We start from the raw sequence: 18,859 nt of genomic DNA, 5'->3' as shown, positions 1-18,859 counted from the left end.
TGTGTGTGTGTGTGTGTTGTCCCTAGCATGAGTTAGAGTAAGTTAGATTAAGTAGTGTCTAAGCTTAGGAACAATGATATCATTAGTTTGGCTGACACATTTCCTCATGAATCAATGGACCCTGCAAATCAGCAGGAACTGTTCGAGCTAGTGCAGGTTCTGTAATGGTGTGGAGCGTGTGAAGTCGGAGTGATATGGAACCCCTGATATGTCTAGATACGACTCTGATAGGTGATCATCCGTAAGCATCCATTCAAATCCAGTGTGCATTCCGACAGACTAGGAAAATTCCAGCAGGACAGTGCTACACCCCACTCGTCCATAATTGCTACACAGTGGCTCCAGGAACACTCTTCTGAGTTTACACAGTTCCGCTGGCCCCCAAATTCCCCGGAAATTAACAGTTTTGAAAATATCTGGGATGCCTTACAACGTGCTATTCAGAAGTGATCTCCATCCCCTTGTACTCTTACGGATTTGTGGACAGCCGTGGAGGATTCATGGTGTCAGTTCCCTTCAGCACTACATCAGACATCAGTCGAGTCCATGTCACGTAGCGTTGCGGCACTTCTGCGTGTTCGCGGGGGCTTTAACGATATTAGGCAGGTGTACCAGTTTCTTTGGCTCTTCACTGTATCAGCCTACGGAGTTTCGAATATGTCGAAGTCTGACCAATGGTGAGTTCTCCTTGTAAGAGACTTTTTTCGTCCCACATAAGTACATAACTGTTGTCACCTCGAATTGTGTCGCTAAGACATTAGAAGTTTCATAAAAAAGAAACGGTCAACAGAGTGGTAGTGACCTCATAACTGAAAACAGCTTGCAGTACAGTAGCGAGCAGTGGGACGTGGAAGGAATGCACTCGTGTGTGAACTCAAAAGGTCATTCTGTGGCAGTGACCACCGCTGATCGTTTATGTTGTAAAGGTGTGTAGACTTGGGTGTGGGCACGTGGTTCTCTTGTGGAGGCGGTGGGTTGTTACAGAAGATGTAGGCTGTCAGTGGTAACAAACAATTTGTGGACTTCTAAGCTGAATAGGTGTAGATACTGTGTCCACAGAAGGCAGCCAGTGGTGGAGGTCAGCGACGCAAGTTTGGATAACAGGCGTGGAGGTGCCATTATAAGCACATACAGGGTGTTTCAAAAATGACCGGTATATTTGAAACGGCAATAAAAACTAAACGAGCAGCGATAGAAATACACCGTTTGTTGCAATATGCTTGGGACAACAGTACATTTTCAGGCGGACAAACTTCCGAAATTACAGTAGTTACAATTTTCAACAACAGATGGCGCTGCAAGTGATGTGAAAGATATAGAAGACAACGCAGTCTGTGGGTGCGCCATTCTGTACGTCGTGTTTCTGCTGTAAGCGTGTGCTGTTCACAACGTGCAAGTGTGCTGTGGACAACATGGTTTATTCCTTAGAACAGAGGATTTTTCTGGTGTTGGAATTCCACCGCCTAGAACACAGTGTCGTTGCAACAAGACGAAGTTTTCAACGGAGGTTTAATGTAACCAAAGGACCGAAGAGTGATACAATAAAGGATCTGTTTGAACAATTTCAACGGACTGGGAACGTGCTGGAAAGGTAGAGCGACCGCGTACGGCAACCACAGAGGGCAACGCACAGCTAGTGCAGCAGGTGATCCAACAGCGGCCTCGGGTTTCCGTTCGCCGTGTTGCAGCTGCGGTCCAAATGACGCCAACGTCCACGTATCGTCTCATGCGCCAGAGTTTACACCTCTATCCATACAAAATTCAAACGCGGCAACCCCTCAGCGCCGCTACCATTGCTGCATGAGAGACATTCGCTAACGATTTAGTGCACAGGATTGATGACAGCGATATGCATGTGGGCAGCATTTGGTTTACTGACGAAGCTTATTTTTACCTGGACGGCTTCGTCAATAAAGAGAACTGGCGCATATGGGGAACCGAAAAGCCCCATCTTGCAGTCCCATCGTCCCTGCATCCTCAAAAAGTACTGGTCTGGGCCGCCATTTCTTCCAAAGGAATCATTGGCCCATTTTTCAGATCCGAAACGATTACTGCATCTCGCTATCTGGACATTCTTCGTGAATTTGTGGCGGTACAAACTGCCTTAGACGACACTGCGAACACCTCGTGGTTTATGCAAGATGGTGCCCGGCCACATCGCACAGCCGACGTCTTTAATTTCCTGAATGATTATTTCGATGATCGTGTGATTGCTTTGGGCTATCCGAAACATACAGGAGGCGGCGTGGATTGGCCTCCCTATTCGCCAGACATGAACCCCTGTGACTTCTTTCTGTGGGGACACGTGAAAGACCAGGTGTACCGACAGAATACAGAAACAATTGAACAGCTGAAGCAGTACATCTCATCTGCATGTGAAGCCATTCCGCCAGACACGTTGTCAAAGGTTTCGGGTAATTTCATTCAGAGACTACGCCATATTATTGCTACGCATGGTGGATATGTGGAAAATATCGTACTATAGAGTTTCCCAGCCTGCAGCGCCATCTGTTGTTGACAATTGTAACTACTGTAATTTCGAAAGTTTGTCTGCCTGAAAATGTACTGTTGTCCCAAGCATATTGCAACAAACGGTGTATTTCTATCGCTGCTCGTTTAGTTTGTATTGCCATTTCAAATATACCGGTCATTTTTGAAACACCCTGTACTTCAGTTTGCACAGTAGCCCCGACCCACTTGGCGGTGCGTCTTCAGCTCCATGCAGCATCAGGAGGCTTGGTTCTGCTGTTGGGACTGTGGTCGGAACGTGCTGACGTGCGGCTCCAGTGATAAGCGGCGGTTGCCCAGGGCCAGACCCGGGACTGGCGACTCGCAGTTGACAGTTGACTGGAGCTGAGAGTGTGTTAGGCCGATCTCTCCCATCCAGACTGGGGGAAGCCAACACTAAGCAGAGGCTTATTCGAAGTTCAGCTGTGCCATCATGCACTGCCTGGCTGGAAGGCCTGCTTTTATACAAGTCAAGTTCTGTTGCAGTTGATGTTATCCATGTGGCCCATCAAGCACTGTCGAAATGTTTCGAAATGTTATTGTCCCAGTGCCCAGGTCGTGATTGCGGAGCTGTTGGTTGGGCACAACAGCTGAGCTTGTGTGTGTTGACGAAAATTTGGGTTTTGGCATCGGGCTCTGTCTTGTGTCTGTCACTATACTCCTCCACTCCTGGATAATCTAACCCACTGAATTCTCGAGTGCCTAAAGTCAGGCTATTCCTACAGTTCATATTTTACTAAACCCTAGTCCAGAGTACAATTCCTTAAGAAACTACCATATGTGAGTACTCTTCGATCTTCTTTTTATATTTGCACTATTTTCGTTATTCCACCTGTTTGGGATCAAACGCTGCCTCCTTGTTTCTAGCCCCTGCACTACCTCACTTCATTTCTACGTTGCTTCAGGTCAGAAAATGGTAAGGGTGGAACTTCGGCTACTCTACGCTTGAGGTAACAATAAACAATGCCCATCATCATCAAGATGATGGATGTGACCGACGTGGTTGTTCCAAATCCGATGAACTGGTGCTAATGTTCGGTATGGTACTCCTTCACATGTCTCAGCAGATGTTCCAGCGATACGTGGACATTTTGGATGGCAAGCGTCCGATCCAGGGAGGCTGTAAGGACCGTGTATAGAGTGTTACTTAGATAATAAGGGTTTACTTTGGCAAAATTTCGAAGGGAAGGTCTGGTAGGTATCGTAGCGAGTAGGTTATGTTTCACTAGAGATCGTAGCGGATGGCCGTAACTTAGGTCAAGAAATTTCAGCACGTAGCCCACTGATGAGCCAACCTAGCGCTACATCTACATCTACATTTATACTCCGCAAGCCACCCAACGGTGTGTGGCGGAGGGCACTTTCGTGCCACTGTCATTACCTCCCTTTCCTGTTCCAGTCGCATATGGTTCGCGGGAAGAACGACTGTCTGAAAGCCTCCGTGCACGCTCTAATCTCTCTAATTTTACATTCGTGATCTCCTCGGGAGGTATAAGTAGGGGGAAGCAATATATTCGATACCTCATCCAGAAACGCACCCTCTCGAAACCTGGCGAGCAAGCTACACCGCGATGCAGAGCGTCTCTCTTGCAGAGTCTGCCACTTGAGTTTGTTAAACATCTCCGTAACGCTATCACGGTTACCAAATAACCCTGTGACGAAACGCGACGCTCTTCTTTGGATCTTCTCTATCTCTTCCGTCAACCCGATCTGGTACGAATCCCACACTGATGAGCAATACTCAAGTATAGGTCGAATGAGTGTTTTGTAAGCCACCTCCTTTGTTGATGGACTACATTTTCGAAGGACTCTCCCAATGAATTTCAACCTGGTACCCGCCTTACCAACAATTAATTTTATATGATCATTCCACTTCAAATCGTTCCGCACGCATACTCCCAGATATTTTACAGAAGTAACTGCTACCAGTGTTTGTTCCGCTATCATATAATCATACAATAAAGGATCCTTCTTTCTATGTATTCGCAATACATTACATTTGTCTATGTTAAGGGTCAGTTGCCACTCCCTGCACCAAGTGCCTATCCGCTGCAGATCTTCCTGCATTTCGCTACAATTTTCTAATGCTGCAACTTCTCTGTATACTACAGCATCATCCGCGAAAAGCCGCATGGGACTTCCGACACTGCCGTTGGTTGTAATAGCTATAAATGATGACTACAGTATCTGCTACTGAAAAGAGCCAGTGTGGCCTTACTTGTCACAAGAACTCATTTTCCCCTGCAATTCCCTCCCTCGTACACTCGAAAGCGGCTTTTTCGGCGCAGAGGAGTTTGTGCTCACACGATCCTGGTGCGATATGAACTAGTAATGTGGGGCAGACGGTAATTTGTTTGGCTCAGCACTGCAAGAACACTGAGGTAAAGAGCTGTTTTCGGGACTTTTTATCTGTTGCTGCAATCTGGCTCGCCTCGAGATGACAGATCACAGCAACCTTGGTCATTTGCTAACACAGCGGTAAAAATTCATTTACTGTTACTCTTAGTAGCTCCAATCGTACCACTAACTCTACCTTAACCATCTGGTAACCTTCAAGGAGGTACTCTGGGGGTAAGAGGGTTGGTGTTAGGTGGCCATGGGTGGCGCGGTTGAGTACCTCTTGCAACTCTGTTTCAATTTGTGCATCACTGATGCGTTCCGCAAGAGTTTGAAGGAGCCTCGCAATGCAAATCGGTGTACTAACATTATCCAAGCGATTCCTAACAATGCGTCGGACGCAGTTTATAGTAGTGGCTGACTCCTTGATGTGCGTCATGAACGTGGTGACCATGAGACGGAGTGCAAGTAGGCTGTTTAGGTTTTCTTATTGGTAACGCCACGTAGCACACTATATGAAAATCACTGGCTGTGCTGTGTGCAGTCTGTGGCTAGTTTGCATTGTTGTCTGCCATTGTAGTATTGGGCAGCTGGATGTTAACAGCGCGTAGCGTTGGCAGTTGGAGGTGAGCCGCCAGCAGTGGTGGATGTGGGGAGAGAAATGGCGGAGTTTTGAAATTTGTAAGACTGGATGTCATGAACTGCTATGTATATTATGAGTTTTCAACACTATTAAGGTAAATACATTGTTTGTTCTCTATTAAAATCTTTCATTTGCTAACTATGCCTATCAGTAGTTAGTGCCTTCCGTAGTTTCAATCTTTTATTTAGCTGGCAGTAGTGGCGCTCTCTGTATTGCAGTAGTTCGAGTAACCAAGATTTTTGTGAGGTAAGTGATTTGTGAAAGGTATAGGTTAATGTTAATCAGGGCCATTCTTTTGTAGGGATTATTGAAAGTCAGATTGCGTTGCGCTAAAAATATTGTGTGTCAGTTTAAGCACAGTCTTGTATAATTGTTCAAAAAGGGGACGTTTCAGGAGGTATAGGGTGTTGTTCACCATATCTTTCTCGAGATTCGCCAGTTGTGCTAGGTGAAACTCGATGGTTTCTTGATTACACTCCTCGTCTTCCTGTACCTGATATAATATCGAATTTATTTTCTCTTCCAGATCAGTGGTACCGAAGTCTGTCTGTAGTATCCGATCTCCCATATCTATCCAGCCTCTTCCATTGGGCCTGCACGATTGGTTCCATAGTCTGGCACAGCTACCCAAGTACCTGTGTCTAGCTGTACCATTACAGGTGACAGTCCCCTTGTCTGTCGCTGAACACTGTTTTATCCAAAATGATGTGTTGCAACTGCCCAAAGGTTTCATCTAACCACCTAACTTCATTTTCAACTGCCCACATGTTGAAGTCAAGTGTCAGTATTCACTGCTGGTGCAACAGTTCTACAGCTGACTGCTGAATGAGTAGCATGCCACCAGTTAAGAGTTGTACCTTGAGAGCCTCTGCCATCTTATAAATGCGAACAGACCCAAGACTTTATAAATTAGAAGAAAGGTCAGCGTTGGCCGTAATTTTGATGGTTTATTGACAGCAAAATCGATTTTCAATCACATAATGATCATCTTCAGTGCTGTAGTGCACAAATTAAAACTCATAGGACTGGTGTCAAGTTATTATCAGTAACCAAAGCTATGAAACGATCACAATAACTTGTTACTGATATTAACTTGACACCAGTGCCTATGAGTTTTAATTTGTACACTATAGCACTGAAGATGATCATTATGTGATTGAAAATCGATTTTGCTGTCAATAAACCATCAAAATTACGGCCAACGCTGACCTTCCATCTAATTTCACGTATACGGTCTTTGTGCACACAGCACTCTATGGAGTCGCCAATCAATCAGACCCAAGACTGACTCTATGGCGATGCCCCTCGATTTCACATTTCCATACGGTACTCTGTGGCTGGAAATGTTTCAGCTGCCTATAACTCTTTGTGGACTGGCTCGGATTTACGGGCAGATCATGCCCTAGAGAAAGAGGAAAAATCTCTGTTAGTTTGGCACACCACCCCATGACCTCAGAATATATGAAAACTTCGCAGTAACTGCAAGAGTATCTTGTTCCTTCTGTCTGATCTTACAGTTCCTCCTTATCACTTCGCTGCCCTCTAGTGAATGAGCTGCCCGTAAACAAGGTATCACTCCAGGGATACTTTTAAATGGACAACCGTGATGCAAGTTGATGGTTGCAGCTTTACATAAATGAAGAAGTCGTTTCAGTTGCTTGATAAGGCTCTTGGTACTGTGTTACAAACTTCTTAGTTTTCCTTTTTGGTACACAGGGGTACCTCAGAATAACACAGTGTCTGATGTGATACTTGGGTAGCTAGGTTTTACCTTTTTGTTCTCCCCCTTACCACTACAAGGTCTTCATATTCATCATGTGAAGCTGGCACCGTATACCCTTCAGTCTCTTAGCAAACTTCTGCCCGGACGATGCATCCTCTAAAGGGGACGATTTACCTGTTTCTCAAGTGGACTGCATCTTTTGTCCAAAAACGATCTCACGTGGTGATAACCTGGCTCGCGGATTATAGGTTCTATCACATATGGTAGTAAAGCGTTCCACTCACTATGATAACTGTTCACATAATATCTTAGCATTTTCCCTATCATTTGGCTTACCATGTCTGTCCACCCATTGGCCTGCCGATATATTACATTACTCTGCAGCTTCCCAACTTTTAAAAGACGACACAACTTATTCACAATATCAGTTATAAAATAAGTGCCCTGATTCGTTTTGATGGTCTCTGGCAACCCAGTGGTGAACCATTACATGTGATACTGTATCCGATTGCTGGTTTGGTGCCACAGTCAAGGATGCAAATCAGGAAAATGGTCAATTACAGTTCAAAAAATACAGATTACCTGCAGGTATCCATGCTAGGGAAGCAAAAACTGTCTGTACTGATAATTTTGAATGGTCTGCTAGCCTCAGGTGAACTCTGCAATGGAATATGTTGTCGACTAAGTTCAGTATTTTGTGCATACAGTAAACAGTTTATGACGTACTTTACCATATCTTATTTCAGTGTTTTCCACTAAGAATTTTCCGCATCATGTTATCTGTACCTCGTTGGCCTTTATACCCTGTTAAGATAGAGTCACTGACTGTATTAACACTTCATCTTGTAAGCTTGCCGCATAATTATGCACCAACCACACGTTTTTTATTTGTATAATCCTTCATCGTCAGTACTTGAGCCTCTGTCGCCAATTGTTGACAATCTTGATCAGCAGTCTGAGCCTTTCACTGTTCTTCCATGGATATACATTCTATGGCCCGTATCTTGTCATTTAACTTATCTATGATTCTTCCAAGGGACAATGTATGACCTCAAAATCGAACTCACCTAACTATAAAGCCCAACGTGTCAGGATGCTTAAGGCTTAAGGCTCAGAAGTCATTTCAGTGCTGTTGAGCTGTTACAACTTTAAAACGTCGACCGTATAACATGTTGTTGTGATCTTCGGTCCAAAGACCGATTAGATGCAGCTCTCCGCACTAGTCTTCCCGTGAGAGCGTCCTCATCTCCGAATAACTACTTGAACCTACGTCCTTCTGAATCTGCTTATTGTATTCATCTCTTGCTCTCCATCTACGATTTTTATCCTACATACTTCCCTCCAGTACTAAACTGGTGATCTCTTGATGCCTGCCGGCCGGAGTGGCCATGCGGTTCTAGACGCCACAGTCTGTGGCCGAGCGACCGCTACGGTCGCAGGTTCGAATCCTGCCTCGGGCATGGGTGTGTGTGATGTCCTTAGGTTAGTTAGGTTTAATTAGTCCTAACTTCTAGGCGACTGATGACCTCAGAAGTTATGTCGCATAGTGCTCAGAGCCTTTTGAACCATTCTTGATGTCTTAGAATGTGTCCTATCAGTTGATCCCTTCTTTTGATCAAGTTATGCAACAAATTTGTTGTCTCCCCAATTCTATTCAGTACCTCCTCATTAGTTATGTAATTTACCCATCTAATCTTCAAAACACTTCTGTAGCACCACATTTCGAAAGCTTCTATTCGCTTTTTGTCTAAAAGTTTATTGTCCATGTGGCTAGACATCAGACAAATAATTTCGGGAAAGATTTCCTAACACCTAAATCTATATTCGATGTTAACAAATTTATCTTCTTTAGAAATGCTTTTCTTGCCACTACCAGTCTCATTTTATATCCTCTCCACTTTGACCATCATCAGTTATTTTGCTGCCCAAATAGAAAAACTCATCTACTACTTTAAGTGTCTCGTTTCGTAATCTAATTCCGTATAAGAAGCAATGGAATAAGTGAATCCATAGAGCTAACTGATCATCCATTTTTCAGTAGTTAAGTGATTTTTCTCTGTCTTGTTTAACTGTCTAGAAGAATAAGCTACCACCATACATTCTGCTCTGTCAGTTTCCTGACTCAGGACACACCTCAAGGTGAGGTTGCTCAAATCATATGATAATATAAATTCTCTCTCGTAATCAGGGAATGAGAGGGTGGGATCAGTGGTTAGCAAATCCTTTAATCGTACAAACGCTTCATCACGCTCTGGGGTGCAATGACATTTCACCATCTTCTTCAGCAAATGTGTCAAGGGTCTCGCTACTTCTGCAAATTTTGATACAAATTCTCTATAATAACTAGCCTTCAACAGGTAAGACTGAAATTCTTTCACTGTTCTATATATCAGGAATTCCTGCACAACTTGCTCAAACTGTAACTGTAGGTCGGTTCACATTCCAATCTGGCTGATAATATGGCCAAATAGAGAATTTCATTCAGTACAAAATGACACTTTGCTAAACTGCACGTCACTCATAACCGACTAAAGATGTCACATAACTGGTGTTCCTGGGTGTCCTTAAAAAAGACTATAATATCATCCAGATACATCATGCACTGTGCTGGTTTCAAACCGTGCAGTACACTGTCCAACAGGCGCTGGAATTTCGTCAACACAGACTTCAATCTTAATGGCATTCGCCGATACTGAAAATTATCGGATGTTACCATAAACGCCACCTTAGATCGCCCCTCTGATGCTACCCCTCTCTGAAGGGACCCAACCCACAAAGTGATGGTTGTAAAGTAGCAGCACTGCCAAAGGTACCCAGTATTTCTGTGGTGTTAAGCACTGAGCACACATTTCTTATTGTCTTTCTTTTGATTTAAATATCTGTAATAACAACAAAATCCATGAACCTTATTCCCATCTGGGCTCTCTTTTAGAAAATAACTACTGGTCCTGACGATCGACTGGTGCTCTCTTCCAGAATTCCATCATGGAACTGTTGGTTAATAAATTCCTCCATCACTGGTTATAGATGATGTGGAACTCGATATGATTTTCTATACACTGGACGTTTGTTCTCAGTGGGAATCCTGTGCTGCATTAGCAGTGTAGCTGGTAATCGTCTGAGGGCGTGAAACAATTCTACATATTCTTCTAATAATCTTTCCCTCTACTGCCTCCCATGTTCTTCCAACTGTGACACCTTCTTCCACAGTGCAGCTGGGTCAACAGACCGTCCTGGCTTCGAATATTCTTCCCTAAAGTCTCTCTCTGATTCTTTCTTAACCAAAACTTCCAAGCTAGCTATCAGTGCACCTCGTGATATTTTCACTTCTTGGGAACGTAATCTGTCAGCACTCACAGGCACTACTTGGCTTCTGTCAACGTTTTCTTCATAGGATCAACTACAGCAAACAAAACACTGTCTTATCCAGTTCTCCATTTTCCTTCAAGGGTTCAACTATACATAAAGCATTAAGTGGCTCCACCCAAAATATCTTTCTTACCTCTCTATATTATGTCTCATGAGTCCAGACTAACAAAACCTAGAATAGGGTGTGTCTTGCATCTGCTCAGCAGTCGAGATGGAACAATGCCCCATCCAACTCTGCTATGCACTGTTGTAGATCGACTTTCGTGTGGTGTTTAGTCACAAAATCTTTCCCAAGCATGACGTTGTTGCAAAAGCATACACTAGAGAGAGCTTCCACACAAGCCTGGAAGTCTTCCCTCCTCACCACATTCAGAGCCCAAACATTGCCAAACCGAGTGAATGAATAATGCTTCCACTCACCCCACTCAACCTACAAATTAGATGCACCATGACTGGCTACGAATATCTGTGATCCCATATCCAGCAAAAATTTGCACACCCTTCTTCCTATACAGCCACTACTTCCGCATGGGGATGCTTCATGCTAACGTTTGTTGGGAAAACTAGACGTTGGCTGTAACATTCTAGAAGAGCATTCTACAAAGAAGCTGGTACACCTGCCTAATATCGTTAGAGCCCCCGCGAGCACGCAGAAGTTCTGCAACACGACGTGGCATGGGCTTGACTACAGTCTGATGTAGTGCTGAAGGGAACTGACACCATGAATCCTCCACAGCTGCCCACAAATCTGTAAGAGTACGAGGGGATGGAGATCACTTCTGAATAGCACGTTGCAAGGCTTCCCAGATATGTTCAATAATGTTCATGTCTGGGGAGTTTCGTCGTCAGCGGAAGTGTTTAAGCTCAGAAGAGTGTTCCTGCAAGTTTGGGGTGTCGCATTGTCTTGCTGGAAATGCCCAAGTCCGTCGGAATGCATAATGGACATGAATGGATGCAGGTGATCAGACAGGATGCTTACGTACCTGTCAACTGTCAGAGACGTATCGAGACGTATAAGGGGTTCCATAGCACTCCGACTACACACTCTCCACACCATTACAGAGCCTGCACTAGCTTGAACAGTCCTCTGATGACATACAGGGTCCATGGATTCATGAGGTTGTCTCGTTACCCGTACTTCAGCTCGATACAATTTGACACGAGACTCGTTCGACACCGCAACATATTTACAGTTATTCACAGTCCAATGTCGGTGTTCATCAACCCAGGCGACGCGTAAAGCTTTGTGTCGTGCAGTCATCGAGGGTACACGAGAGGGCCTTCGGCTCCGAAAACCCATGTCGATGATGTTTCGTTGAATGGTTCGCACGCTGATGGTTGTTGATGGCCCAGCATTGAAATCTGCAGCAATTTGCATGAGGGTTGCACTTCTGTCACGTTGAACGATTCTCTTCAGTCGTCGTTGGTCCCGTTCTTGCAGGATCTTTCTCCGGCTGCATGGATATTGGAGATTTGATATTTTACCGTATTCATGATATTCACGGTACACGCGTGAAATGGTCATACGGGAAAATCCTCACTTCATCGCTACCTCGGAGATGCTGTGTCCCATCGCTCTTGCGTCGATTACAGCACCACGTTCAAACTCAATCTTGATAACCCGCCACTGTAACAGCAGTAACCGATCTAACAATTGCGCCAGACATTTGTTGTCTTATATAGGCGTTGCCGACCGCAGCGCCATATTCTGCCTGTTTAAGTATCTCTGTATTTGAATACGCATGCTTATACCAGTTTCTTTGCCGCTTCCGTGCATTTTTTGTATAACGCTTGTGTTGAGATATACCCTATAATTCCCACCCTAGTGTCCAATTATCCCACCGCCAACAATCACATTCAGAGTATCCAACCTGTTTACAGATCTTACATTGTGACTTCCTACAATAAAAACTACTGTTCTCTCGCTAGTTTTCTTCACTGCATGAAGCTCTGCTAATGCTGCTGCAGTCATTACAGCCTCGTTTACGGTATGAGAAAACTGCATACGTACTTTACGCAACATCTCAGTAGGTATCCTCGTAAAAACGCTCTGTGCTGTGCTTCCTGTGAAGTAACCTTAATGGTATTGTTGCCATCTGTCAGTTCATACGTATTAACGCTTATCTTGTGATCTAAGTCTTCCCTGATATATATGCGGCTTCGATGGTTCTCGGGTGTACTACCGGATCCGATCGTCGTAAGTCGAGGATATTTCCATGGACAACCATTACGCCATCATCAGGTGGTGCTGATGGATTCAATGATTCAGTCCGGCAGTACACTTGAACCATGGTAGCAATCTTTACCTTTCTTATGCAATTGACAAAACTCTCCACAAACTCTACTTGTCTCTTGGTTATCCAGTTAAGTTGTTCTAGACAGCATCTAACCGTGTTCTTTCTTCTATACCGTTCCACTAGTCATTACTGGAAAATTTCGAAAGATCGAGCATTTCACAGCTTTTCGTGAAACATCACGCATCACCCGCCAGTTTCAGTCAAGCCATACTTAACAACAGTTCATCTTTCGAATTCCCCAATTCTGCACCCGTATGTAGAGTATAAAAAAATCTCCCCAGTCAGAAATGAGGTGACACTTGCGTCTAGGACAGGAACGACAAGTTAGGAATCGAGTGCCCCTTGTTTCCTCCCTTAGTCTGCCCAACTCGCTACGTAGATCCTCAATATCGATCTGCATTTGAGACAGCTGAATCAGCAAATATTGAATGGTTTCCTGGGTTGATACTTTTCACTTACTGCCAATTTGCTCATGTATTATTACGAGAAGCGTCAAAATATTCCTTCAAAAAGAAAAGAAAGGGAAATTACTGTACAGGCCTACACAGAAAAAAAACCTGAAAGGCGGCACTTACTTGCATATTTTCGTAGATTGCCACAGCAATACTGCCGATGTCATGGTCGTTGTTCCACGCCTCCAACAGATCATCCGGCAACACTTGCAAAGGTGAAAACTTATTGTGGGTAAGTTGTTCTCTGTCGTATGCAATGAATTGATACTGAAGATGTAGGCTGTCAGTGGTGACAGGACATTTTTTGATTTCCGAGCTGAAAAGACGTAGATATTGTGTCTACAGAAGGTGGGTGGCGGTGGAGGTTGGCGACTCAGGCCGAGACGGCAAAGGAGAAATTGCTGGTGTCAGCACTTCCACCAGTACGGTGCCGAGGCAATCTTGCTAACAGTGCATCGTTCAAACATGTACAGTGTCAGAAGGCACACTTCTGTTCTCGTAACCGCCGGCCGGGGTGGCCGAGTGGTTCTAGGCGCTACAGTCTGGAACCGCGCGACCGCTACGGTTGCAGGTTCGAATCCTGCCTCGGGCATGGATGTATGTGATGTTCTTAGGTCAGTTAGGTTTAAGTAGTTCTAAGTTCCAGAGAATTGATAACCTCAGAAGTTAAGTCCCACAGTGCTCAGAGCCATTTGAACCATTTTTGATCCCGTAACCGTTGTCAGAATGGGCCGATGTGTGGCTCCACCAATGAACAGCGGTGGCCCAATGGATATCCAGGTCTAGTGTTTCGGAAGCAGCAGCAGGCAGTGCTGGGACCTTTTGGCTGGAGCTGAGAGGACGTTAGCTCGACCTCTGGCGCATCCAGGCTGCGGCTGGACTCCAGCAGGAGGTCCTGGCGAGATTGCTGATGGATGTTGGTCCCTTTACAGCGGAAGCCAACACACAGCGGATATTTTTAGCCTGGCCGAACGACCAGCTTTTATACAAGACAAGACAGGTCTGGTTGCAGTTGAGGTCATGTACTCTGTCCAACGAACGCCATCGAAATGTCTCGAAACACTGGTTATTGTCCCATTGACCGGGTCGTGATTGGGAAGCTGCAGGCATCGCGTAAGTGCTGAGCTTACGAGTTTTGACTAGCGTTCGGAATTTGCATTTGAAACCGGCATGTGTCTGCGCCACTGCAGTACTGTAAGAATCAGATCGGCCAGAGCCATTGGGTTGATCAGCTTCGATGAAAAGTGTCAGTTTGTGGACAGTGTTCAGAATCGAAAAAATGTTTTGCATTAGCACTCCATAGCAAAAATTTCTCAATTATGTGAGCTATTTCACTTTTTTTACACTGTATCAAAGTAAGCACCTGACCAGATCAAAGTGGCTTATGCAGCTATACCTCTGAAGCTTGCTCAGGCTCTTAACTGAACCAACCCTTCACAGGGGCGAAAATATAAATATGATGGTATGCCACACATAAATCTTCACGTAAAATTTTATTAGTTTGTGCCTAGGTCTGTCGAGTTACCTTCGCTAAAACAGTTTACGCAAAAGTGTTAACATGAATTATAGCTAACGTTTTTATTGGATGATGCGGTACATTGCAAAGGGTGATTCAGTTCCATCTCTGCAGTTCAGAATCACTGCCTTCCGAAAGCTATTAACTATTCTTTAAACACTGTTGGTGCCATTTAGTCCTAGGATGCATCTCAGTGTGTTACTTAATTAGTTAGTTACGTTCATGTTCCATGGATCATTTTGCACGATAAATCGTCATGATATGGAACGAGTCATTTTACATTCATATTGCAAATTAATTTGTACTCTAAACCTTACCATATAATTATTTTTTTCCCTGAAATGAAAACAAGATATACAGATTGAGTTAGCAATTCATACCCACCACCTTTTACACATTACATACATAGAAATTATGCCTCGGAATAGAAGGAGCTGCCAAGGAGAAACTTTTACAGTTTATTTTCAAATTTTACCTTGCTGTCTGTTAGACATTTTATCAGTGGATACGTGGTCAAAAATTTTTGTTGCAGCATTGTGCACCCCTTTCTGTGCTAAAGACAACCTTAATGCTGAGTAATGAATGTCAATTTTTCTTCTAGTATTGTAATTGTGTACATCATTGTTCCTTTTGATCTGTAGTGGGTCATTTACAACAGACTTCATGAGGGAATAAATATACTGTGAAGCAGTACAAGATGATTGCAGGTGAGCACTTACAGCAAGTTTTTGGGCAATGAAGACCTTCTTTCTTAAAGATGAGTTACCCAAAAACACTATTCCATATGACATTACTGACTGAAAATAAGCAAAATATGTCAACTTACTGATTTCTCACTCCCCAAAATTTTCTATGATATTAAGTGCTAATGTGGTTGAACTAAGTTGTTTTAGGAGTTCAAAAATTCCAATTTAAATTCTCATCAGTATGGGGACCTAAGAATTTTGAAGTTTCCACACTATGTATTATTTCATCACCATGTGTTAAACTTGTCATTGGTGGAGTAGCCCTAGAGGTGCAGAACTGAATATGATGTGTCTTTGTGAAGCTCAGGGTGAGAGCATTTGCAGAAAACCAGCCAATGATACTTTTGAGAATTTTGTTCACAATTTCTTCCATTTCTGTGTGTAGACTGGGAGTGATTACAATTCTGGTGTCATCTGCAAAAAGAACTAATTCTGCTTGTACATTAGATGGTAGATCATTTACATACATGAGAAACTGTAGTGGATCCAAGATTGAGCCTTGGGGAACCACATACATTATTTCTCCTCAGTCAGAATTATGTCCCTGGATTCTGTTTGTTGAATTACTACTAAGTACAACTTAGTGTGGCTATCTGATGATGGAGACTTCGTGTACACGCTTGCCTTTCGCCAGCACAAACAAGAAAAGAAATTATAATGCAGTGGGATACATCATAAACTGTGTGAATACCAGCTAGCAGTAGGAATGAGGCAGTTGGATAAAAAGATATTGCACTAAACAATGTAAATAATCTATTTCCAAATGGCAATTTGCGAGCTGTTGTTGTAGAGAAAAATGCCTCTTTATCAGTAATACGAAGATCACATATTCACAGTGCGACCTCTTTTAAAGAGATTATGGCATGAACATCAACAAAAGTAAAAAAAGTAATAATGGAGTTTAGTCAAATTAAATCAGGGTATGCAGAGAGAATTTATAGGAAAATGACACACAAAATTTACCAGATGAGATTCGCTGTATGAGCAGCAAAATAAATCTTCAAGGGTATATAAAATGCAGACTAAAAACAAAAAGGAATAATTTTCTCAAAAAGAGTACCTTAACTTTGAATATACATTTACATATTAGGAAGTCTTTTGTGAAAGTATTTGTCTTGTGTGCAGTCTAAATAGGTTATGAAATATGGACAGTATACAGTACAGACAAAAAGAATACAGATGCTTCTGAAATGTGGTGTTACAAAAGAATGCTGAAATAAGATAGCTAGGTCGGATACCGAATAAATGGGTGCTAAATGGTGTCTGGAAGAAAAGCTATTCGTGCCATAGCGTGACTAAAAGGAGGGATAGGTTGATAGTACAAATTCTGACTATCATGGAATAGTTGGTGTGTTAGAGACAAGTGTGGGAGTAAAAATGGCAGAGGGAGACCAAAGCGTGACAACAGCAAGCCGATTAAAACGGCTTTTGGTCGCAGTAATTGGCAGAGAGTGAGATACTTAAGAGGGGACGGGCTAGCACAGAGAGCTGCGTCAAACTCATCTGCGAGCTGAAGATCACAACAACAGTTTCACAGGCCATGGTCTACTATTCTACAGAGAAGGAAACCTAAGTTGCAACATTCTTCACGGAAATTACCTTTCTTAGCCATGCTTTTGTCTGATATAAAGATTTTTTTCCAAAATCGACTACATCGATGTTTACTGTTCATATCGAGTATCATGCCAGGTACTGATATGAGTATTCAAATGGTCAACACCAACATTTACATCTGGAAGTCGTAATTGATCCGGTTTTTTAGTCTCCCGTACATGTATTTGTATTGTTAAGTTTTATGACTAGTGTATTGAAATAACTAAAGGTCTGAGACACTACGTACCATACACTAATGCAATAAATACCTGTGCAATGTATAGAGGTCAAAGCGCATCAGTCTTACAGCCAAGCTTTTCATTTACTAGTGCAGTATTAATTTGTAAGTAACCAGAACAAAATTTTAGAGTAATACAGCATTTTTTGTATAATAATGCACTTTCCCTTTTTTCACAGGTACTCGAAGGGAAGCTCGATACTAAATTAATCAAATGTCCATGCATTAGTTGGTGAATGGAAACTACTTTTCAGCAAAGCCTTGAGAAGAATAAAGCCAGTGTCATGCCATACCATACACGTGCTACTCAAATAAAAAAAGACTAAATGACAAATGCATAGACGCTATCTCATCCTCAAAAGCTGTAAAAATTGTAAAATTATAGTTTGGTAGGGATTTTTTAGTGTTTTGTACATTTGTCAAAGTCGACACAGATGTTTTGAAATTAAACATTTTTGACTTGAGCTATATTGTCAATGAACTATCTCTGTCACAAGTGAAATGTTTATATATACGCAACCGGTTTACGGACAATGCATTCTAATTTATATTTCGACATCGTATCGCTTGTGCCAATAGATGTGGAAAATAAACTTTTTTTATAGTTACATGACGCTAAATAATCATTATTGGACCCAAAAATAAAATAAAACTTCACTCAAGTTTCTACATCGTTAACATCATCCTCCTTTTTATACTGTCCGAGGAAATATACCTTTCAGAGAGTTTCCAACACCAGCCTGACGACGGGGAATGCACTTTATCCACATATGTCACGGAGTTCATGTGTAGTTCAGACGCAGACTGAGATGTTGATTGCCATTTTGCCAAATCAACGCATCTTTCCATACTAAATCCAATGAGAATAATGTGTCCAATGTGGACAAAATGACACCTCATAGAAAGGGAGCAATAGATTCGAAAATGAAAAAGATAGTACTTGATAATTCAAGGTCTCAAGTAAGGAAACTTTTCCCGACAGAGAATTTTGCCAGTTTTACTGTTGTTTCATCACTTACGTAGGTGTTCTTCCTCGTGATCTACAATTAAATGATGATGACAAAAAGTACGATGTAACCTAAGTAATGACTTGGAGTAGCGAGAGAATAGCATTAGTTTTTAGATAAAAACACAGATGACGATACAGCGTTAAGCAAGCCGCAATTGTACATCGTAATGCGTGGTCCGAGGAGGTATCAGTTCGGTGGTGCTCTGGCATCACACGAGACACATCAGGGTGATCGGAAGAGCAATGAATATGTGATTACATTCATTGTACGTTTTATAGATCCAGTCTGATTGAGATCCTTAGGGATGTGTAATACCTAAAAAAGGAGACACACAGCAATCGGCTTTTTGTAATTTCTTATACATTGCCAGAAAAAATTAATACATGTATTTAAAGGTTTCCAAATCACTCGAGATTTATCGTCGCAA

At 42.8% G+C, this 18,859-nt stretch overlaps 1 protein-coding gene across 1 annotated transcript in view; it reads left to right on the top strand.

Annotated features, from left to right (window-relative positions):
• LOC124607378 (fibroin heavy chain-like) overlaps window positions 1–18,030 on the top strand; it is a 90,844-nt gene extending 72,814 nt beyond the window's left edge. The window contains exon 3 of the mRNA XM_047139693.1: window positions 17,602–18,030. Within this exon, the coding sequence (XP_046995649.1) occupies window positions 17,602–17,658 (57 nt within the window). The 3' untranslated portion in view covers window positions 17,659–18,030. The remainder of the gene's footprint in view (window positions 1–17,601) is intronic.
• Window positions 18,031–18,859: the final 829 nt, after the last annotated feature.

Source organism: Schistocerca americana, chromosome 3 (genome assembly GCF_021461395.2).
Source record: "Schistocerca americana isolate TAMUIC-IGC-003095 chromosome 3, iqSchAmer2.1, whole genome shotgun sequence".
NCBI classification, from domain to species: Eukaryota; Metazoa; Arthropoda; class Insecta; order Orthoptera; family Acrididae; genus Schistocerca; species Schistocerca americana.
The sequence above is the reverse complement of the archived record's forward strand: the minus strand, read 5'-3'. Positions and strand labels throughout refer to the sequence as shown.